Source organism: Cebus imitator, unplaced genomic scaffold (assembly GCF_001604975.1).
Source record: "Cebus imitator isolate Cc_AM_T3 unplaced genomic scaffold, Cebus_imitator-1.0 Scaffold54, whole genome shotgun sequence".
Taxonomy (NCBI): Eukaryota; Metazoa; Chordata; class Mammalia; order Primates; family Cebidae; genus Cebus; species Cebus imitator.
In genome coordinates this window covers 3,235,630-3,260,235 of record NW_016107369.1, presented here as the reverse complement: position 1 = coordinate 3,260,235, position 24,606 = coordinate 3,235,630, and the positions used below count along the sequence as shown (strand labels likewise).

The window sequence follows — 24,606 nt, the reverse complement described above, 5'->3', positions numbered from 1 at the left end:
GCAGTTCCTCAAATAGTTAAACATAGAGTTACCATATGACCTAACAATTCCACTCCTAAATATATATTCAGGAGAAATGAAAACGTGTCCACATAAACGTTTGTATATGAGTGTTCATAGCAGCATTATTCATAATAGCCAAAATGTGGAAACAACCTAAATGTTAGCCAGAAAATGGAGTGATAAAGAAAATGTAGTGTATATATACAGGTTGCCCAGGGCTGGGGGGCGGCAGGGAAACAGAATGACTGCTAAAGGGCATTGGGTTTCTTTCTGGAGTAATGAAAATGTTCTAGAATGAGATTGTGGGAATGCTTACCCAATTTTGTTTTTATTTTTAATTTTTGTGGGTACATAGTAGGTGTATATATTTATAGGGTACATGAGATGTTTTGATACAGGCATGCAGTATGAAATACATCATGGAGAATGGGGTATCCATCTTCTCAAGCCTTTATTGTTTGAGTTGCAAACAATCCAGTTACACTATTTTAAAACAAGTTACTAACTGTAACCACCCTATTGTGCTATCAAATAGTGTGTCTTATTCATTCTATTTATTTTGTACCCATTAACCATCTCCCCATTTTGTGTATACAGTAAAAACCACTGAATTATATACTTTAAATGAGTGAATTTTATTAGTATGTGAAATATCTCAAATCAATCTGAAAGAATTAATAGTTAATATTTAGAAGGTAAAAAAAAAAGAGCCCTTCAATGTAAGCAAATTGTATTCACATCTTAAATGGCCAGATTGTTCATCAATACTTGTTTAGTGTGTCCTATTCATTTGTCCAACAAATAATTTGACTGCCTCCTGTGTGTGAAGTGTGCTCTAAGATCTTAGGCGGAAAGATGTCAAGGCCCTGCTTTGCCCCTAGTGTTTTACCCTCCCGGGGAAGATGGTGTACTAGGGGACAGCAGCTGTCCCTGGGCCTGGCTCACTCTCTTTTTCCCTGTTTGGAAAGGTGTCAGGCTCCTGGGTATTTCTGTTGCTTTTGTCAGCACAGAGTAAGGAGGACCTTGACTATATGGTTTCACAGCCTTAAGCTTCACCTCATGCTTCAAATCCACGAACGAGCAGCTGAGAATGGGGCTAGCTGTGCCACCAATTGCTTCTCTCCCATTGTTAATCCCTTTAATTCTGCTGTTCCTAGGCATCCCTCCCTGACACCATCCTGCTGCCTGCTTGTGATGTGATTGAACAAGTGGTTTAGACTTTGAAAGGTGATTCTTAGAGATACCTCAAGTGACCCAGCCCCTGGCTTGCTGGGATGCTCTTGGTGTTCATTTCTGTGGAGCACCAGAGATTGTCTGTAGGCGAACCCTTTCCAGCCAAGCCCAACTTACAAAGGAGGTAACTGCTACTGACCCCCTCTGAGATCCTGGCCTAGCTGCCAGGGTCATTAGGGAAAGCAGCTTTTCTTTGCTTAGCAAAGATAGTGAGAAAGCTCCAGTCCTTTTTGACTTGTACAGAAGTTTATGTCCTGATACCTGAGTTATTAAATTACAGCACAGCTAGCTCTGTGATGAATGAATGACAAAAACATACATATATACAGATATATATATATCACTGCATTTCCGCTTTGCTCTGTCATTTCCTTGTCAAAATATTATTTTGTTTTAAAATTCATCCATCTCTTTCACAAACCTCAGCTTTTATGGCAAACCACACAGACACGCACTGAGCCACTTTTCAGCTTATGTGTACTCTTTTCAGAGAGCATTAGAATTAAACTAATTAGAATTCCTCCTTCCCTCCCCCAAGATTGATGTATTTCTCAGTATTCTATGATGCTCATTGCATTAAAGAATGACTACTTCCTAATGCCATGTGGACAGAGAAAGCCAGATGTGTGTTGGGGGTAAAAGGGAGTGTTAGAGCATTAACCTGCCAGTATTGTCATGCCAGCCTGGTGATCGCAGGGCCCAAGGAAAGCCTCTTCTGCCCTGAGCTCTCCCCTTAGTTGCTATAGGAAGGGGAGTAGCAGGAAATGGAATCTGCCCTGGTCGTGGGATTTTTTGAAAGAAACAAAGCATGATCTGATGGAGAGCAGGTTAATCCTGCTATTTCATTTCCCCTTCAGAAAGGGCGGGGGCAGGATTGTGATATGAAGTATTTAGTTTCACATCTGTTCCAGGAATTATCCTCGGCATAAATCCATTTTTCTTTTAAGCATAGTAAAGCATCCCAGGGAGCTCCTCCTCCTGCTCACCCTTCCCACCCTCACAGTTTATTTCGTGGCCACGAAGCAGCTGACAGACTCCCAGAGAGATCATCTTGTCATTGCTACACAAGGAGGGAATCTCTGAGTCTTAGAAGTCAGAATATCTGTGGATCAGTGGTATCAATTTTGTGTACTGCTTTCCACTAAGTGTTTACAATAAAAATAATTAGCATAGGAGCAATGTAGTATAATGAAAAGCGCTCTCAATTTAAAGTCAGAGCTGCTTCTCATCTCAGCTTTGTTACCATTTGTGTTAATTTGGGCAGGTCACCAAACCTTTTTCCCAAAATGTGGGAAAGAGGTGCTCATCGTTTCCCAGAATGTGTCCACAAAATACAAGTCTTCACAGTCAAATAAGTTTGACTCTGCCACTTCTTAGAGGTGTAATATATTTGCATATTAAAGACTCTGAAGAGCCTTACGATAAAGATATCTATTTTTAATTAAGCATTTCTTAAGTTTATCTGACCTGGAACCATTTTTCCTATAATCCTGATTAGTATCTTGACATTTTGAGAAAGAATGTTCAAGTCCAGAGTGCTGGTAATCTATATAATCTGTCACATGTCATGGTTACCAAACTCAATTTAAAATAACTTTTCAACTTTCAAATCTCATTATTGGAAAAAAGAAAAATAATTTTATATGTGGCAAGGGGACTTCGAATTTAAAAAACTGAACTTAAGCACCAAAGCAATTATGCAGACCAACACAGACTTGTAACTAGAGTTGCAACAAAGTTTCCTTAGACTTCTGTTTTCTGTTCCCACCTTTCAGATGTTTGGTGTTCTCCTGTGGCCTTACTTGTATGGTCTATTACTTATTCTATGAATAACTAATTATGCTCAGCACAATACTAGGTGCATGTAAAGAATAACAAATCCAAAGGTCCTAACCTATAAATCAGAGAATGAACACATACAAGGAAAAACAGTATGTCAAATTTTAGAGTAAGGCAAAAGAATGATTACAAATTCATATGTTGACAAATATTAGCACAGGTTGAGTATACCTAGTCCAAAAATGCAAAATCTGAAATGCTCCAAAGTCCAAAACTTCTTGAGTGCCACCAGTGTGACACTCATAGGAAATGCCCATTGGAGCATTTTGGATTTTGGATTTTCGGATTAGAGATGCTCTGCTGGTGAGTATAATGCAAGTATTCTAAAATCTGAAAAAATCCAAAATTCAGAACACTTCTAGCCACAGGCATTTTGAATAAAGAATACTCAGCCTGTATATATTGTTAATTAAATATCTGCTGAAGTTTCTTGCAGAGAACAAGAAATTCAAGGAACAAGTGGATCAGGGGTCAAATGGGAGATAAGTGAGGAGGAAAAATGCCAAAATAGAATGAGGCAAAGAATATACTTTAATGGTTCTGAGAGAAAGAAGCGATCTCACCTCGTATACATATTGAGGCGAAGATTAAGTTCTAAGATTAACCTTAGCCAGAACCTAACATCATTTGAACGTATGGCTAATGATAAATCTTTTGAGAAATCAGTAAGGGCAGTTTATTTAGTCACTCAGCTTTAAAAATATCATCCGTATATTTAGAGTGTTGGTCTGTAACAACGCTGGGTTTGGGGAGTGTTGGCTTTTCCCTCTCTACCTCTCTAGCTGTTCCTTCTTCTTTCTGATAAAGCCCCCCATCTGTACTTACTTGTTAATTTTCATATTATTCTCTAGGATCCTGTCCTTGGTCTGTCCCCATAGTTTCAGCTGACTTCCATCTAGGACAATTCCAAACCTGTTCCTCCAGCCAGGACTGTCACATATGGCTTCAAGGTTGGTTGCGCCCAGCACAATTCTGGGGCACCATACACACCAAGCATGGACACAAGTAGCACTTCCCCAGCCCACTCTCTTTGGATCCATGTTCCCCAGCCACCTCTAGACATGTCTCTGGAGGGGCTCATGGACATCTCAGGTGTAACACATCCAGAACTGACCTCATCATCCTCTCAGACACACTCCTTCTCTGTTCCCTCCCGTTCACCTTCATCAGAGGTGTAGCCAGAAACGGAGAGGCAAGTGAGCTCCTCCCCTCGGTCTACATATTTGATTATTATTATTGCACTTTCCCTTTAAATATTTCTCAGTTAACAACTTAAGTCCAATCTCATTCATATCCACTGCCTTGATTCAGACACGTAACACTTTTTGTTTGAGTTACTGCAGTGTTTTCTAGACTGATCTCTTCATCCTAAGTTGTATCCTGCCTTTATCCTACTGCTGTCAAAGTGATCTTTTAGAAACAATTATGACTATGATGCTTCCCCACTAAAAAGTCTTTAAAAGCTCCTTTTAACGTGCAAACTTCTTAAGTGGGTTGCCAAAGCATCATGGTTTTCTCTTTAAAGACCACTCCCCAACCACTCCCTCAACATATAGGTTTAAATTCCAGTCGTTCTAAACTACTTGCCAGGCTATCCCGAACCTCTATACCATTGCACAAGATGCTTTCACTTCCTAGAAATCCCATCCCTTACTATCAACTCCTGTAGGACCCTTTACCTTCCATTGTAATAGAATTTGCTAAAATATTTTATTTTACTTATTGGCCTCTACCACTAGATTATTAACTTCCAAAAGGATTGGGAATTACGTCATTTACCTCTGTATCACCAGTGCTTTTCATAGTACTGGGCAAACAGTAGGTATTCAATACATAAATGTGGAATAAAAGATAAATTTCTATTGCTATCATAAGGTTTAGCATTCACTGAAAAAGTTGCTGTACAGTGGTAAGATCAGCTATGCAATATTCATACCTGTCAATTATGGATATTTTAATAACTACTTTCTGTCCATTGGACTTCTGAGAGGAAACAGAAACTCCACGTATCTTTGTAATCAATTTTTTCGGGGGTTTTTTTTGGTTGTTTTTGTGTGTGGGGGCTTTTTGTTTGTTTGTTTTCATGAGATGGAGTGTAGCTCTGTAGCCCAGGCTGGAGTGCAGTGGCGCGATCTCAGCTTACTGCAGCCTCTGCCTCCTGGGTCCCAGTTCAAGCAATTCTGCCTCAGCCTCCCAAGTAGCTGGGATTACAGGCACAAGCCACCATGCCCAGCTAATTTTTGTATTTTTTAGTAGAGATGGGGTTTCACCATACTGGCCAGTCTGGTCTTGAACTCCTGACCTTGTGATCTGCCTGCCTCAGCCTCTCAAAAGTGCTGGGATTACAGGCGTGAGCCACTGCGCCTGGCCTGTAATCAACTTTTTTTCTGATAGTAAGAAACTATTCTATTTCATTCTTCCAGAACTTTGGGTTTGGGGGGAACCAAAAATGGGCCTAGAGTGGAGTACCTATCTTTAATAAACTAAAGGTATTAACTTCACTATGCACTGATACAAATCTGTTAGAATTGACTCAGTAGCAAACTAGGGTGTTTATGTCCATACTTATGAATTGACCATTTTCAGAATGGAGCTGTTTGCTGTTTGCCTCTACTTCTCATTCATCCCAGCAGAGCCCCTATGGGGGGAAAAAAGATAAAATAGAATGTTAACAGACCATTTTTTTTTTTTTTTTAATTTTTTAACCCATGACTTCAAGGAAGAAAAATGCAAACAACAAATACATAAGGTGAACTGCTATGGTAGGAAAACCCCGACTTAGCTTCTGTTCCCATTCCTGTCACTTAGTAGCTGCGCACTCTTAAGCAAGTTAGTTAACCTCTCTAGACTCAGTCTTGTCACTGTAAAATGGCGATATGTTCATTTAGAAATATTTTTAATGCCTGCTATGTGTCAGCTGCTTTACTATGCACTCAAGATAGTTGCCATATCTTCTTCATGAGGTTGCTGTGAAAGCTAGATGAGACACGGCCTGCGGGAGTGTTTTGAGATTGTTTTTGTTTATTACCATCAAGTGACACCTAGAACAGTCTCAATCTTCAGTCAGCAAAGACTCGGTTACTTTGATAGAAAAGTACACTGATTCATCTGTAGCAAAGTTTGAAACAAAGAAATATTTGAATTTAACCCCAATTCACAGAACAGTTCAAGTAGCCCCAATCTTCTTTGCCCAAGCATTCTAGTTAATACGGTTTTTTGTTGATGAGGTGAGGTTGTTATTGTATTATTGTCTACTGCTGCATAACAAATTTTACCTGAAAACTTAGGCTTAAAACAAGAACTGTTTGGCTGGACACAGTGGCTCATGCCTATAATCCCAGCACTTGGGAGGCTAAGAGGGGATTGTTTGAGCCCAGGAATTCCAGACCAGCCTGGACAGCAGAGTGAGACCTCACCTCTACAAAAAAAAAGATTTTTAATTAGTCGGGCATGGTGGCATATGCCTGTAGTCCCAGGTACTGGAGGGGGTGAGGCAGGAAGATTGCTTGAGCCTTGGAGGTCAAGACTGCAATGAGCCAGATCATACTACTGCACTCCACCCTGGCCGACAGAATGAGACCCTATCTCAAAAAATAAACAAACAGTTATTATCTCACAGTTCCCATGGATTACACTTCCTAGGTTAACAGGGTGTCTCATGAGGTTACAGTCAGGCTGTCAGCTGGGAACAGTGGTCTCCCTGGAAGAATAAACTGATAGAATCTGCTTCCAACTTGTGGTTGTTGGCAAGCTTCTTTCCACTTGGGCTTCTCTAAGGGCTGCTGTTATGGACTGAATTGTGTCCCACTCAAAATTCCTATGTTGAAGCCCTAACCCCAGTACCTCAGAATGTGAGTGTATTTAAAGGTAGCTCCTTTAAAGAGGTGATGAAGTTAAAATGAGGCCATTAGGCAGGGCCCTTCTCCAGTCTTGGCTTTTTACAAGAGGAGGAAATATGGACACACAAGGAGACACCAGGTATTTGCACACATAGAGAAAAGACCATGCAAGGACACAGCAAGAGGGCAGCCATCTGCAAGCCAAGGAAGAAACCAAACCAGCCAGCACATCCATCCTGGGCTTCGAGCCTCTGGAACTGTGAGAAAATGAGTTCCTGTTATTTAAGCCGCTTAGTATGTGGCATTTTGTTATGGCAGCCCTAGCAAGCAAATCCAGCTGCCTTATCCCTTGATGGCTGGCCTCCCATGAGCAAGAAAGCCGTAAGAGAGTGAGAAAGCCCCATGGCAGGAGCCACAATCTTTTTATAACTGAATCTTGAAAGTAACATCTCATACTTTCTGCAATATTCTCTTTGTTAGAAGTGATTCCAGTGTACACCCAAGGGGAGGCGATTACATAAGGGTATGCCTTCCAGGAGGAGTCACAGAGGTCATTAGAAGGCTGCCTGCCACACTAGTTTAGGGTTGCTTTTAAATAAGTTAAAGCATTAAGAGATGGACAGCTTGGCAACATTTACATGATACAGTAGATTCAACCTCACCAAATACATGAGCACTCCAACTATATCTATAGGCCATACCCTTATTCTGTGAACCTAAGATTGTTATGATCTGTAAGATAAAAACTTTTGACATTTAAGACAAGGGTTTCTGGGGGGTGAAGAAGAACTTTTTAATGGACTAGATTGAAGAGAAATGGTATTATCAATAAATGCTTAAGTCTAAGTTGAATACGGTGCTTCTCATCCAGGGTTACATACCAAGAGGAGGTGAGGGGAAGGAAAGAGGGATAAACTTTATCATTCGTTAAAAAGTACAGTCAAACTGTAATGTAATCTTGAGTGGAAAGTGGAAAGAAATTTATAGCTTTCATAAACTGCAGAAGATAAAACTGAAGATAATCTTGGCTGATGGAGCGTAGGTCATAAAAGGCTGAGAAACTGCTCTAATCATTCTCTCGTTGCTAATGGACAGAAATGAGACTGGGTTCAGGGTGGGTATGCAGTGCACCATAATACCCAGAGAGATTTTACAGCTTAGAACATCCTGTGAAGAGTAAGAAAACAGTTAAAGGGCTGCATGGATTAGTTTGGAAGATAAATATAAAGTAGCACTCAGATTCTGGATCCTTTAAGAACTAATAGGAAGAAATTCACAAGAGAAGCATTGGGGATTGTTGAACCCAAGCTTTAGTTCAGAGGATCCAGAGGACATCTGCTTTGTGGTGATAGTGAGCTGACATCTGATTCCTCAGTAAGTGCACTGAGTTCACAGTAGCTTTAGCCTCTAAAATTAGTAGCATTGTCAGCTTGATTGTCTTATGTTTGTCTAACAATCAGAGTCTACGTGGCAAAGCTGTCATTATTCCCAACCAAGGTCAAACTTCCTTTCACCAACAGCCCTCGTTCGTTTCTTGAATGATGCTAATATGAAGGGAAACTCCCCCTTTGCCTTCCCGAGAGCTCTAAGGAGCTGTCACTAGTAACAACATCTCCACATATTCAGCTCCGGTAATTTAGCTTCTGCTTCATTGGAACTCTCTCTTGGGTGGGCCTTTAAGAGAGGAAGAAGCTGTTTCCTGTTATCTCCAGGTTGCCCGGTAACAACATGACAGGCTGATTCTAGAATCCATTTCAGTTTCCCGTACAACAGGCTGTGAAACTAGAGTCAGACGGATGGTGAGAGGATCCCACAAGACCCACACTAAACAGATGTTTGGGATTTGGATATTTCTATGGATTATCTAAAGAGTTCTCTTGAAAGTAGACGTTTATGTTGATATGGGACAATTTTTGAGAGATATTGTTAAGTAAAAGATGCAAAATAACCCCAACCCACTGTAGATTATGCAGATTATGCTTATCTTCGTATAAAAAGAGGAGGAGGAATATATGTTTGTATTTGCATAGACAGTCCTAAGAAGGGTGAGCCACACACCTATGCAAACCAGTAACAGGCACCTGCCTGCCTCTGAGATGGAGACCCAAGAGTCTAGGGTAGAAGAGATACTTTAACTCCATAATCTTTTGTATTGTTGTTTTTTTAAAAAAATTCATGCATAGATGACTTTTAAACCACACAAATAGGAAATTTTTAAAAGAGAAAACCCTTGAAGAAATGATACATAAGTTACTGTATATAGCCTTTAAATTTGTGCTCTATTCTCCTAAATAGTAATTTGAGTTTTCTGGTTCTCAATCCTTTTTGTCATCATAGTTTGAAAAATTGTGGTAGGAATAGCAGTTATTTATTGAGCACCTGCTATATCCCACATGCTATAGTTTTTACATAGATTTTTTTCACTTAATCATCACAACAATCATATGAGAAATACTTCTTACTGCCTCGTTTTTACAGTGGAGACAGATATTCCTTCTTTGGGTTTTCTTTAGAAAATAGAGAGTTCCAAGATTGATTTTCTACCAAATGTCTATTACTTTGCTCCAGCAAAGATTAGAATGGCCCTTCTGAGGGGTGCATTGGATCAGTTCTACCTTTGAGTTTTTCTCCTCTTTCTCTGGGTTGTCTTAAAGTGTAGTCAGATCTTTCTTGCTCGGCATCCCTCTCTACTTCATGGTCTTTCCATCCAGCTCTCTTCCTCACTTTGTGTTTCTCATCACAGCCTCATTGACCTCCCTGTTTCTTGGGTTATATGGCTTCTTTCAGGTGGCAAGATCAGATGGAGGGGTGTAATTTGATCATCTTCCGTCTTATTCTTCCCAGCTTAGTGACTACAGAGTGAGGGAAGCTTCTCTCCTTCTACCTTAGTGTGTGTGTGTGTGTGTGTGTGTGTGTGTGTGTGTGTGTATCTCAAAGAAGTCCTGGGATTGGCTTGGCCTGGAAAATAAGACCACCTCTTGAAGTAATTGCTGTGGCCAAGGGGATTCAGGCTTTGGCCAGGCCTGGGATCACTTTTGCATCAACTTTTGTGATCAAGGGGGTATGGAATTAACATTTGTAGCCTAGCAGCAAAATAGCTTGGTTGGAATAGAAGAAGTGGGTAGCAATTTCCCAAAGGAAGGGAAAGGGGCTGAAACCATAAGCAAATGGACAGTGTCACTAGGCAGACAAAAATAGTAAATTTTCTCACTTCCCACCTTTAGCTTCTTAGCATCTATACAAATGCAGAGTTAAATAAGACAATGCATGCAGTAAGCACTTCACATAACACTGGAGCAGAATAAGTGATAGATCAATATCTGTAATTATTGAACATCTTTAAAATTGTGGTGAACTATACATAAAATATGCTGTTTTAACCATTTTTAAGTGTGTGGCATTAAGTACATCCACATTCTTACGATTGTAATCATTGCCACCGTTTACCTCCAGAGTTTTTTTCTTCTTGCAGAACTGTAGCTCTCTACCCATTAAACAATAACTCCTCATTCCCTTTTGCCCCCAGCCCCTGGCAACCACCATTCTACTTTCTGTCTCTATGAATTTGACTACTCTAGGTACTTCATATAAGTGGAATCATACAGTATTTGTCCTTTCGTGACTGGCTTATTTCCCTTAGCATAGTGTTCTCCAGGTTCATCTGTGTTGTAACATGCATCAGAACTTCCTTTTTTAAGGTTGAGTCATAATCCAGTGTGTGTATACACCACATTATCCATTAATCCATTAATGGACACATGGGTGTGTAAATATCTGTTTGTGTCCCTGCTTTCATTTCTTTTGGGTATACACACAGAAGTGGAATTGCTGAGTTGTATGGTGATTCTATGTTTAATTTTTTGAGGAACCACTGTCCTGCTTTCCATGGTGTCTGTACCATGTTACACTCCCACCACCTGGGCGCAACAGTTTTTATTTCTCCACATTCTCACTAACATTTGTTATTTTATGTTTTTTTAAATGTTTATTTTATGTTTTTATAGTAGCCATCCTAATGGATATGATGTGGTCTTAAATTAAACCTTGGTAACTGAGATAATACCAGTGCCACTGATAAAATTAGCATCTGGAGGAGTGGGGCAGATAGTACTGTTAGAATTTTCAAAGTCAAGTTTCGATGATGGCTGAGTGTTAAACTAAGCTAGGTTTTCTCAAAAGAGAGGGAGAAGTCGGAGCCAGAGGTATAGTTGAGCAATCATCCCTATAGAGATACTTGTTAAAGCTGTGAGTGGGTACATTCTCCAAAGGAAATTGTTTAAGAATGAGCAGCAAGGTTCAAAGGATTGAGGAAAAGGAGCCAGTGGGGGAGCCCATGGAGGCAGCCTTGAGAGACACCTGGATATTTCAGAAACTCAGAGACCCAGGATGGAAATGATCAGTGAGCTCAGATGCCAAGACAGATAACTTTATTTAAATTGCCTGTGAAGAAAATTTTGTTAAATTAAATCCGTTTATGTGAATAATATCCTGTAGTGCCCTTTATAATTTTCAGAATGCTTTTATGTAGATTTCCTTATTTGGCCCTTACAGCAATCCAGTGAAGTACATACGTTTTTGTTCTCATATTACAGAGGAAGAAACTGAAGCACAGAGAGATTGCAGTTTTCCTAAGGTTACTGCTGGTACATCTCGGTTTCCCAGGATGATTGGTTTTGGGGAGGCTGAAGGCACAGTAGTTCAGAGAAGCTTACAGCAGAGTAGGCATGAGTTGTTTTCTCATAATGCCCCAGAGGCTTGTAATCCCTAGCACATGAGATCTCATTCAGTACCTCCTGGAAACAGTATATACTGGCCACTCTCAGTTTCCTCTGAAAACTAGTCAAGAGCTTGATTGCCCATACTCTAGAGCAGTGATTGTTAAATTGTGAGTCATGGCAGGGCACAGTGGCACATGCCTGTAACCCCAGCACTGTGGGAGGCGGAAATGGACAGATCACAAGGTCAGGAGTTCGAGACCGGCCTGGCCAACATGGTGAAAGCCCGTCTCTACTAAAAATACAAAAATTAGCTGGGCATCGTTGTGGTTACCTGTAATCCTAGCTACTCGGGATGCTTGAATTGTTTGAACCCGGGAGGCGGAAGTTGCAGTGAGCTGAGATCACGCCATTGCACTCCAACCTGGGTGACAGGCCAAGGCACTGTCTTAGCGAAAAAAAAAAAAAAAAAAAACTATGAGTCATGACCTAGTGGTGGGTCATCCAGTCATTTTAGTGGGTCATAGTGAGGCTCACGAGAGCTAGTAGAATGTGTCCCTTCCCAACTCTGCCTTTAGTAACTTCGTGTTGGTTATCTGAACTCAATAGTGGTGGAAATCAGCACACAACACAAAGTTGTGGCTTTCATTTGTTTTACTGTAGAGAGCCAGTGAAATGTTTTCTAGCACACCACCAGTCACAGTCATCATTCCCCACCATCTCCTCCCCAGTGCAGCAGAATGAAATAAAAAAATGCCAGGGTCTATGTATGTAAAAGTAAGTGTAAGTATTATGGGAATTTATTTAAGTCATAAAGATGGTTATGTGTTCAGTGACAATGTGAGACACATTTTTTACTATGCATTGCAATCAGAAAAAAAGTTTGAAAGTGACTGGTGGTCACTGGTCTAGAGTCACTTCATTTACTTCCTTTTTTTGTTTGTTTGTTTGTTTTTTGAGACACAGCCTCACTCTGTCACCCAGGCTAGAGTGCAGTGGCATGATCACAGCTCACTGTAGCCTCATACTACTGGGCTCAAGCAATCCTCCTGCCTCAGCCTCCTGAGGAGCTGGAACCACAGGTGTACACCACCACATCCAGCTAATTATTTTATTTTATTTTTAGTAGAGATGAGGTCTCTGTGTTGCCCAGGCTGGTCTCAAACTCCTGGGCTTAAATCCTCCTGCCTCAGCTTCCCCAGGTGCTGGGATTATAGGCATGAGTCACCATGCCCAGCTGCATAATTTGCTTCTTACCTTCCTTAGGTAACTGGAAGTGCTGTTCTCCTGATCTTCAGGCAGAGAACTGGTATCCAGCATCCTCTTTGACTCATTAATAATGCTGCACCTACCAAAGGAGGAATGAGGCTGAATTATCAGACTAGAAGCTATTCTAGAAGAGACGAAACCCCACTTACATCAATCTTTTGACTCAAAGCCATATAAAAATCCATTCTAATGCCCCAGCGAAGATTTTCTCCAGTGAGCAGAAAACAAAAATCATTATCCTTAAATCCCAAAGGTTTAAGGCTTGTGAATAGCATAAGTCAGTTTATAGCTGGTAGCATTGTTTTACTCTACCACTCTTCATTGCCAGAGCTCCCTATAAAGAAATTAAATCTTTTTAAGAAAGTAAAGAAACTCTTAATAGAATAAGTTACTCTCCTTTTAATAATTCAGTCATTTATTTTCTAAATCTAGGTTTTATATGCTTATATAAAAATACATCAGATACACTCAAGTATGTTATGCTTTGAAGCTAGCGTGGTAGATAGATCATAGAATTTGATCTCAAGAGCTTTAATTTTAATCAGCCTTAAACATTTTAAATTTTCATAAAAGGGTGGTTATTAAGTATTCTTATGCCAAAAAAACCTCTGTCAAACACATTAATCAGTCTTCCCTTAGGATGCTTACTGTCTAAATGTAGTTGCAAAAAGAAACACTTTTCACTAAATGACGTTTGAAAATCATTGAGAGATCTCAATCTCTCTATTCCGTGATAAAATTTTATCATACCCATTTGACAGGCTTGTTGTAATAAAATGATCCAGAAAAGGGGAACATGGTTTTTTACAGGTTTGTAAGAATTAAATATATCTCAGAAATGAATTATGTGCATTTTTCTTAGAAGAATTAGGCTTGTTGTATTACTACAATTCTTTATGGTAGAATTTCTTAAAATAGCATTTTTTATTAAAATTATTCAACACTCATTTGCGAGTAGAAAGGAAACCTTTCCCCATAGATGGACACTTGAGCTCTTGTTGGTTTTAGCGTCTGAACTGAACCAGATGCCTGCATTGCTTGTGAGAAATTAAAAAGCATTTCTGGGAGGGCATGAGGGCTTGGTGGTGCTGCCGTAGTCAGCAGCTCCCATGTGGCTGCATTGCAGAGTTCCTTGGGCTGCCTTTGCTCTGAACAAACCCCTTGCAGCTGTGCCCGGCGCCTTTGTGACACTCAGGCAGGGTTTCATGAAATGGATCTGATGCTCTTGTGCCTGTGTTGTTCATTCCTACATACTGGAGCTCTGCCCAGGAAGGTGAGGGGGCAGCAGGTTGGCCCACACGCCCCAGCTGTCCCTTTCTACTAATGTCACTGAGGATATAAATAAATTGATTCATTCACTTCCTTTCTTATCGAACCAGAACGTTGCCAGAAGATACTGCCAGGGCTGTCCGGATCAGTTGAAAAGGCCTTAGGGACAGATCTGAGAGGTAAACATCTTTGCATTTAGGTAATATTTTAAATTAAGTTTAATTTGATTTTTCTTATTTACTTCAGACCTTGGAGGGAAAAAAATAACTTTGATTGTATGTTCATGACATTTAAGGTCTGGACCTTCTTTATTTGTCCCATTTTCCAGATGGCAATTTTTTCTTTTCGCTGTATTTTTTTTTCTTTTCTTTTTTCTTTTTTTTTGAGACAGGGTCTTGCTATGTTGCCCAGGCTGGTCTTGAATCTTGAACTCCTGGGCTCAAGTGATTCTCCCTCCTCAGCCACCTATTATAGGCACGCATCACCACACGCATCACCACACCTGCCTGGCTTAGGGCCTTCTTTATTGGCAGAGAATTCATGATAAACTTTTTTATCATAGGCTGTCATAAAAATGTGTATCCCTTACCTTCAGACAGCTGATGCATGGTAGAAGTACTGGCCTGGAAGTACAGATTGCCGCTGATCACATTAGGCCTTTTGTTGTTTGTAGAAGCCTAGTTTGTATTGTTAGTTGGAAGTCTTTTGCCACATAGGGTAACACTGCTATTGATCATAGGTCAATCAACTATTTACCAAGCAACTCTCATGTAAATATTTACAAGGCAGAATGCTAGGTGCCTTGGGTCATGTGAAAATTTGTAAAATGTGGTCTCTGCACTTAAGAGTATAGCAGTGAAAATAAGCAATATATGCCAGACAAAGTCTTTCCCCATGTCCCCCCAGACAATAAAAGAAACAGTGATTTAGATAGTTTAGGAGAGTCTATCCACCATTCCTCTCAGGTAACTTATGCTTCCAAATGAGCATGAGATGTGAATCTGCTCTTGGCTTCAATGGTTCTTTATTCCTAGGTGATTCTCACAGTGTACTTCACCTTGGCAACTGTTGATCACAGTGTCTGAAAATATTTGCCTTCTCTATGGCCCCAAACACAATTCAGTCACTTTAGTCAGGTGCTAACAAAAGAACAGAAGGCTGGAGGAATAAGTGTGTTTGTTGGACTCCCTGATAGTTGCCAAACTGGCATGATGTATTTTACAGGTGCTTTAAGACTTTTTAGGGTAGTTCTGAATATATTTTATGTTTGCGTTGCTGTTGACTTTAGGACGAACATCATAAGATATAACTTCATTTATTTCTTAAATGCCGAGTGAGTGTATAAGGACAGCATTATCTGTAGACATTTGGCTAAAAAAAGAATTTCCAGGCCAAGCCATCAAAGCAAAAATAAAGATGGGTTAGCTTCAATGGCTGGTATTTCAAAGTCCTACAAAAAAGGGAGGGGGGTGGGGGAAGAGCTTGGCTGTAACTGTGGTCATAAAGGCAGTGATGGTAATTTATAACCACAAGCTGGACCCCTTATACACTTGGGCATGGATTCGCATTCTGTAGGTGGCCTGAAAAACTTCAGACTGGGAGTTTAACCTAGCAGAATCAAATGCATATTTTATCTGGAGGAATCCTCCTCCAGCCCGAACCTCAAATAATTCTCACAGATTAAGCTTTATGAGATCAGAGTTTAAAATCACAAAACAAATAAAGAAACGTGATGCCGTGAGCAAAGCCAACAAAATAATAGATAACAGTGTTAGACTAAGATATTGAAATTGCCAAATCATGTAAAATAAATTTTCTCATATGTTTAGAGAAGTTTAAAAAAGAGAGTAAACCAAGAGATTAAAATTACGACCAAACAGATTTGAAATAGAACTAAGTAGCTCTTTTGGAATTGAAAAAATAATGATTAAAGTTTAAAAATCAGTGGATGGGCCTACCTGCAGATGTGACCCAGTTCACTGAAGAGAGATTTAATGAACTCAGTGACGTTTTCAAAGAAATGATCTGGGCACTTGTCTTTCAAGTCGCCTTCTTGGCCCTCTTCCAAGTGTACTTTCCTTCCTGCTCTAAAGCTTTTTAATAAACTTTCACTCCTGCTCTAATACTTGCCTTGGTCTCTCCTTCTGCCTTATGCCCCTCAATCACATTCTTCTGAGAAGGCAAGAATCGAGGTCGCTGCAGACCCGTACAGATACAGATTCACTGCTAACATATTCTAGTGCCATGTGACTCGGATACCATCCGCTGGTAACATACCTTGTGTGACTCAAATACATTCCCTGCTTGCCATCAAACTTCAGATCATTCTCAGTGAGGGATACCATCCTTTCAACATTCAAGAGTCACCCTTCTACAGAGGACCCCTAGATTGCCCATCAGTGGAACACAACAAAGACAAAATCCTGTCCCTGTCTCCCTTGGGCCTGCCTGGATACCACTTTGACCAACCCACGGAGCCACCCTGCCCTGACAGCTAGCAACAGGCCAAGATCCGCAGAACAGCCAACTACCACCCCTCTGTCAGCAGAAAGCAGTTACAGAAGACTGACCTTCATCTATTTTCCCCAAAGAATCGGGGTCTTGGACTTTTGAGCAGGGAAAGGTTATAGTAGGTAGTCAGACATGAACAGGGCAGGAGAGGGCTCCTTCCCCACCCGCTTCCGCATCACCTGATGGTCAATGTCAGGTGACCATCAGGTGGTGGTTAGGCAGTTGTTAACTGTCTTTCTAAAACAATAATCAGTTGCAACCAGCACCAGGGAAAGGCCGTCTCCTTATAGATAGGAAAAACCTGCAACTGGTATTAGTAGCTTCCTGATAAGATCTCGGGAGTTGGGTGAGTGGGCTTGAGTATGTGCATGAAGAGGTAAAATGGCGGCGTTTAACTGGCACAGGACCTCCTAGGGACATTCAGCTGGTAAGGGAAGCACGTCTCAAGTGAGCATGTGTACAGCTCCAGTAAACAGTCTGTGCATGCCCACCTACCAAGTGCCATCAGGCCACTGCATCTGCACATGTGGACAGCCCACTCCAAGGGAAAAACCAGGGGAGAAGAGATGCAAGATACCAGAAGTATGCCAACATATAAAACTCCAAGTCAGAAGGTCAGACTTCATGCTCTCTCTCGTCACCTGCATGGCCCTCTTCCAACTATACTTTCCTTCCTTTTGTTCCTGCTTTGAAGCTTTTTAATAAACATTCACTCCTGTTCCAAAAGAAAAAAATAAATAAATGAAAAAATAAATGATCGGGAATGCAGCACAGAAGGAAAAAGAGGTGGAAAGCCAATTGGGAATGCCTAATAAATACTTAGTTGGAGCTCTGAAAAGGAAAAATGGGAAGGGACTATATTTGAAGAGATAATGGCTGAAGATTTTCCAGAACTAGTGAAGGATACACATATTGCAGTGAATCACAAGAAATCCACACCTAGACACATCATACCTTAGAGCACTGAGGTCAAAAAATGTTAAAGCAGCTGCAGAGGGAAAGGATTACCAGAGCAGCTCCAGTCTGATTGACAGCTAACATCTCAACAGCAAAGATGGAAACAAAAATACAGTGTAATGTTGCTGTTGAGGAAAGGAAATAATTACTAAACCATAAATGTATTTTAAGCAAAAATACCTTTCATGAATGAGGATGAAATACATTTTCAACACATAATACCTAGAAGAGTTTGTCACTAGTAGAACTTTGCCAAGGAGTTTAAAGAATGTATTTCAGACAGAGGAAGGTGTTATAAGACCAGAAGAGGGCCGGGCGTGGTGGCTCAAGCCTGTAATCCCAGCACTTTGGGAGGCCGAGGTGGGTGGATCACGAGGTCAAGAGATCGAGACCATCCTGGTCAGCACGGTGAAACCCCGTCTCTACTAAAAATGCAAAAAATTAGCTGGGCATGGTGGCGCGTGCCTGTAATCCCAGCTACTCAGGAGGCTGAGGCAGGAGAATTGCCTGAACACAGGAGGCGGAGGTTGCAGTGAGCCGAGATCGCGNAAAAAAAAAAAAAAAAAAAAAGACCAGAAGAAAGGCCTGAAATGCAGGAGGAATTGGGGGCAAAGAATGTGTAAAATCATGGCATATATGCACATAATGAGCAACAAAGTGATGATAATGTTCTTGTGAGGTTAAAAAGAACATGAAAATATCCAAACCACCATATCCTGTAAATCAAGGAGAGCAGATGTTCAACATTAAAGTCATCTAACTTCATACTGTACAATAAAAAGGTAAGATTATTGATGAATTTTAGCTTTACATACTTAACATATACAATTGTTAAATGAATAAAGTATTTTTTAAAAAATAGAGCGTTTTCAAAGTAGCAGAGAGAAAGCGGAATGAGAGAATAAACCCACAAGGAAGAAAAGGAAACAGAGAAGGGGTGGGACAAACAGAAAGCACAACTTAAAACAATATGAACAAATAAAAGCATTGGTCCTTTCAAAAATGTGAGGCCCCTAAATGTTCCAGTGAAAATCAAAGGCTGATTCATTCATGAATGCAACAAATATGTACCAAGCATCTTCAGTGTGTTCAACAGTATTCTAGGCACTAGGCACAAGCCATAGAGCAGTGAGCAAAACAGCCAAAAGTCCCCAATAGGAGAGACCGACAACAGACCAAATAAGTAACACAAATAGTACATGAGATAGTGGGAAATATTCTAGAGAAAAAAACAAGCAGTGAAAGAAGATAGAGAATTGGGAGATTCACCATTCTAAATAAAGAAGTCAGAGAAAGTGGCCTTTGACGTATAAGACCTGAAGAAGAGGGACTGAGGTGGCAGATATGCATGGAAGGGAATTCCAGGTGGAGGGAACAGTGTGAGCACAGGCCATGAGGAAGGGATGTGGCTGCTGTGATTGGGAAATTCAAGTGGAGCTGTAGTGTTACACGAGAGAGCAGAGGAGATGAGAACAGATGAGGCTGAGATGACAAGGGACTGGATCATGCAGACCCTGGGGGCCAAGGAGGGAAGCTGCACTCATCTTCTGAGCCTAGTGGAGCCATTGAGGGGTTTTCAGCAGAGGATTTCACAGGATGGCTGTGGCTGCTACATCAGGCAGGGTTGAGGTGGGAGCAGTGGAGGGAAAAGAAAATGGCCAACCAGAAATATTGTCAGCCTGGATTTTTTTAAATCCTCATTTAGCCTATTAAAACAAGAAAATCTTAAACATAGGCATATAGAAAGGATGAAAGAAAAAGGTTGGTAAAACATATGTTGGGGAAATACCAAGTAAAAGAAAGCTGATGTAGCTATATTTATCAGGCAAAAACCGTAACAAGAAATAAAGAGGGTACATTATGGCTAAAGGTTCGCAGAGAATGTTCCCAGCCATTTCTCATGACTTACGTTAACTAGCATATATTTTTTCATTTAATAAATCAGATACATATTTATAAAAAGTACATTGGGCAAAAAATTAACAGAACCATCAGAGAAATAGATAAATCTAGCTTTATGCTGGAAGGTTTTAATGTAACTCAGTAATTGCTAGACCGAACAGTCTGATAATAAGTAATGTTTAAGAAAATTTGAGAGGCTGGGCATAACGGTTTACACCGATAAACCCAGCACTTTGGGAGGCTGAAGCAGAAGGATCACTTGAGCCCAGCAGTTTGAGACCAGCCTGGGCAACAAAGTGCGACCCTATCTCTCCAAAAAAATCAAAAAATTAGCTGGGCGTGGTGGTGTGTGCCTGTGGTCCCAGCTACACGGGAGGCTGAGGCATGGGATCACTTGAGCCTGGGAGGTTTAGGCTGCAGTGAGCTGTGTTCATGCCTCTGCACTCCAGCCTGGGCAACAGAGCAAGACCCTGTCTCTAAAAAACAAACTAACAAAAAAACTGAAATTTTAACAGCATAACTAACAGGCTTGATCTCATAGACATGTATAGAACATCACACTAAATAACTATATAGTGCACATTCTTTGCAATCTTCTGTGGGGGGCGTTGCAGAAACTATGTAGTAGGCCGTAAATCACATTTCAGACACCATGTTCCTTGACCACAATACAATAACAAAAAGATACTGGAAAAATCCTCATATGTTTGGAAATTAAGAAGGAGTTAACTAATTTAAAAATCATAATTGGCTCATGCCTGTAATCCCAGCACTTTGGGAGGCTAAGGCAGGTGGATCACCTGAGGTCAGGAGTTTGAGACCAGCCTGGTTAACATGGTGAAACTCTGTTTCTATTAAAAATACAACCACTAGCCAGGTGTGGTAGCGGGTGCCTGTAATCCTAGCTTCTCAGGAGGCCGAGGCAGGAGAATCGCTTGAACCTGGGAGACGGAGGTTGCAGTGAGCCAAGATCATGCCATTGCACTCCAGCCTGGGTGACAACAGTGAAACTCCATCTCAAAAAAAAAAAAAAAATCATAATTTTAAAACCTTGTTTAATATACAGAACTTGAGAAATGTAGGTAAAGTAATACCTAAAGGAAAATTTATGCTTGCAGTGAGGGAAGAGGAAGGGCTAAAAGTTAATGTGCCAAGTATCTGGTTCAAGCGGTTTTAAAAAAAAGTCAAAAGAAAGTAAATATCAAAAAATAAATAATAATAAAGATCTAGAGGAAAATAAATGTACAATTGAGAAGAATGAGTTAGAGACATTATACATGCTTCGGAGAGTAAACAGATTGTAGGAAGATATGAGTAACTTTATGCTGATATATTTTTAAAACTTTAATGAGATGGATACAATTTTGATATTTAACTTACAAAAATTTACTCAAGAAGAAATGCAAAATCCAAATGTTCTTTTAGTTATTAAGAAAATCGAATCAAGAACAAAAAATCTTCCCACAAATTAGTTACCAGGCTTTTATGTTTTACTGATGAGTCCTACTAAACATTCAAGGAACAAATATTTCAACCTACAAACTACTCCAGAGTGTAAGAAAGAGGGAACACTTTCCAACTCTGTTATTTTAATATCAAAACCTGGCAAAGACAGTCCACAAAACAAGTTCTAAAATTACAAGACTTTCTTAATTGTGGATTAAAATGCAAAAACTCAGGTCAGACATGATGGTTCACACCTGTAATCCCCGCACTTTGAGAGGCTGAGGCAGGCAAATCATTTGAGGTCAGGAGTTCAAGACCAGCCTGGCCAACATGGTGAAACCCATCTCTACTAAAAATACAAAAATTAGCCTGGCGTGGTGGTGGGCACCTGTAACTCCAGCTATTCAGGAAGCTGATGCAAGAGAAATGCTTGAACCTGGGAGGCAGGGTGAGCTAAGATTGCACCACTGCAGTCCAGCCTGGGTGATAGAGCTAGACTCTGTCTCAAAAAAAAAAAGGCAAAAATTCCCAATAGAACAATAGCAACTTGAATCTAATAATGTTTAAAAAGATAATGCATCATGACCAAGTTAGGTTTATCCCAGAAATTCAACAATTGTTTCATATTTAGAAACTGACATTAGTCCGACTGGAGCGAGCGAACCTGGTGATTGTGTGGTCACATCTTGGAAACTGGTCCCCCTAGCAGCATGGCTGACCAACTGACTGAAGATTGAAGAATTCAAAGAAGATATTTCACTATTTGACAAAGACCTAGTGATTGTGTGGTCATGTCTCGGAAACTGGTCGCCCTAGCAACATGGCTGACCAACTGACTGAAGATTGCAGAATTCAAAGAAGATTTTTCCCTATTTGACAAAGACAGTGATAGAACTATAACAACAAAGGAATTGGGAACTGTAATGAGGCCTCTTGGGCAGAATCCTACAGAAGCAGAGTTACAGGACATGATTAGTGTCCCGATGGTAATGGCACAGTTGACTTCCATGAATTTCTGACAATGATGGCAAGAAAAATGAAAGACACAGACAGTGAAGAAGAAATTAGAGAAGCATTCAATGTGTTTGAGAAGGATGACAATGGCTATATTAGTGCTGCAGAATTTCGCCATGGAGAGAAGTTAACAAACCTTGGAGAGAAGTTAACAGATGAAGTTGATGAAATAATCAGGGAAGCAGATATTGATGATGATGGTCAAGTAAACTATGAAGAGTTTGCACAGGTGATGACAGCAAAGCGAAGACCTTGTACAGAATGTGTTAAATTTCTTGTACAAAACTGTTATTTGCCTTTTCTTTGTAAGTTACCTGTGAAAGGTTTATTCCTACTGTCAAAAAAAAAATGCATGTATAGTAATCAGGACTTCATTCCTCCATGTTTTCTTCCCTTATCTTACCGTCATTGTCCTGAAACCTTATTTTAGAAAAGTGATCAACTAACATGTTGCACATGGCTTACTGTGAGTATAACTAAGCCCTTCTGCACCTTTTAGTTTAGATGGGGTTAGTCAAATGAGGGAACATCTGGGTTATGCCTTTTCTCAAAATAGTTTCCTTTAGGAACTGTCAGCATGTTGTTGAAGTGTGGAGTTGTAACTCTACCTGAACTATGGACAGTCAACAATGTGTACTTTAAAAGTTGCGCTGTTGCAGAAGGGGCGTATATCCAGATACTCCTACACTGTTTTTTTGTACTGCTGGTCCGGTACCAGAAACATTTTGTTTTATTGTTACTTGCTTTTAAAATTGTTTAACCACATAAAGAAAATCCACTTAGGCACAGTTTGCCTCAAATCCATGTCAAGTTGTATTTTTTTCAAAAAAAAAAAAAAATACAATTTAAAAAGTAAAAATTGACTAAGGTAATTTATTGCAGTAACAAATTAAAGGGGGAAATACTTTTCCTTCAGTGGATACGGAATTAGCATTTGTACCTTCATGACTTTTAAAAAAGTTCCTAGGATAGAAGGGAATTTTCACTATCTAATAATAAAGTATCTCTACCAAACCCAACAGTAAACATTATACTTTTAATTGGGATTCCTTGAAAGTATTCATTGCCTTAAAATGAGGAGCAAGTCAAGGGAGCCCACTGTCACTTCTAGTCAGTCTTGTAGTGGGACGTCCTAGCAAGTAAAGTAAACGGACACCAGGAAATGACATAGGATCAGAAAGGAGGCAGATAACGTATTTGATTGTAAACCCAGAGAGAATGTTCAAGTAGATTGTTAGCTTTATCAGAGAATTTTTCCAAAATCAATTACATTTCTGTATTGCTGCACAAACAAGTAGAGCATGTGATTACAGAAAAGATACCCTTTACAGAGCATCAAATAACACACCTAGGAATAAATCTAACAAAAGATACATAAGACCTGTGATTAAAATATATGTATATCTAAAACCTTATCGAGAGACACTTCAGAAATTAATGGACAGACATACATGTTCATGGATTAAAAGTTACAGTTTGTGGCAGGTTGTGGTGGTTCACATCTGTAATCCTAGCACTTTGGGAGGCTGAGGGGATTGCCCAAGCTCCCTAGGAATTTGAGACCAACCTGGGCAACATGGCAAAACCCCATCTCTACTAAAAATACAAAAAATGAGCTGGATATGGTAGTGCATGCCTGTAGTCCCAGCTACTCGGGAGACTGAGGCACAAGAATCAGTTGAACCCAGGAGGCAGAGGTTGCAGTGAGCTGAGATCTCACTGCTACACTCCAGCCTGGACAACAGAGTGAGACTCTGTCTCCAAAAAAAAAAAAAAAAAAAAAAAAAAAATGTCACTTCTCCCTAAAATTGATTTATATATTTGAGAGGGTATTAGTTTATTTTCTTTGAAACTTATATGAAAGAAGAACACTTCTACTCCTGTAAAGAATGGGGATGCCAATAGGGGACTGTGTGTGACTTGTCTTAACCAGATAACAAGAATTACCATCAAGCTTAGGTGCTTAAGAGAGTGAGATATTGATGCAAAATAGAGAAACCTAAAACTGGTCTATGTATAGGAAACAACTGATGACCAAGACACATAGCAGGTAGAGGAGGGAATGATAGACTTCAGTAATAACATCAAGACAGTCAGTTACTGTATAGGAAAAAAAATGGAATTAGATCTGTGCTTCACACTGTACACAAATTCAGGTTGGATTAAAGACTCAAATATGAATAGCCAAAGAAGACATTAGAGGACCGTATCATTATGGCCATAGTTAAAGGAAAGGACTTGTAAAATTAAACCCAAAAAGAGCAAACCATAAGGTAAAAACTGATAAATTCGACTTGGTTAAAATTAAGAACTTCTAAGATGCCATGAAGGTATTGTAGGAGTTTCTTTTTCCTTTGTTTCTTATCCATTAGAGATAGATTGTGAAGTATTTATGGGTGGAGTGATAATGTTACCTTGAGTTTGCTTTGAAAATGCTCCAGGAAAAAAAAATGTGAAGAGATGAAACAAATAGTAGGATGTTGGTAATTATCAAAGCTAGATGATGAGAACGTGGAAGGGTATCATACTATTTATGTATGTTTGAAAGTTTAAAAACATTTATAGGGGCCGGGTACATTGGCTCACACGTATAATCCCAGCACTTTGGG

The 24,606-nt window shown here is 40.0% G+C and overlaps 1 protein-coding gene and 1 pseudogene across 16 annotated transcripts in view; both read left to right on the top strand.

Annotated features, from left to right (window-relative positions):
- TTLL5 (tubulin tyrosine ligase like 5) overlaps positions 1-24,606 on the top strand; it is a 286,353-nt gene that overhangs the window by 257,452 nt on the left and 4,295 nt on the right. For 11 of the 16 annotated variants that reach the window (XR_005200288.1, XM_037738524.1, XM_037738520.1 and 8 more), the window contains one exon: positions 14,278-14,346. The exons of the other annotated variants lie outside the window; for them this stretch is intronic. Coding sequence is in view for 10 of the 11 variants with exons in the window: in XM_037738524.1 (XP_037594452.1) it covers positions 14,278-14,346 (69 nt within the window). In the remaining variant the exon portion in view is untranslated. Of the gene's footprint in view, positions 1-14,277; positions 14,347-24,606 lie in introns of those variants that run through there. 16 annotated transcript variants of the gene reach the window in all.
- On the top strand, positions 21,754-23,478 carry LOC108304434 (annotated as a pseudogene).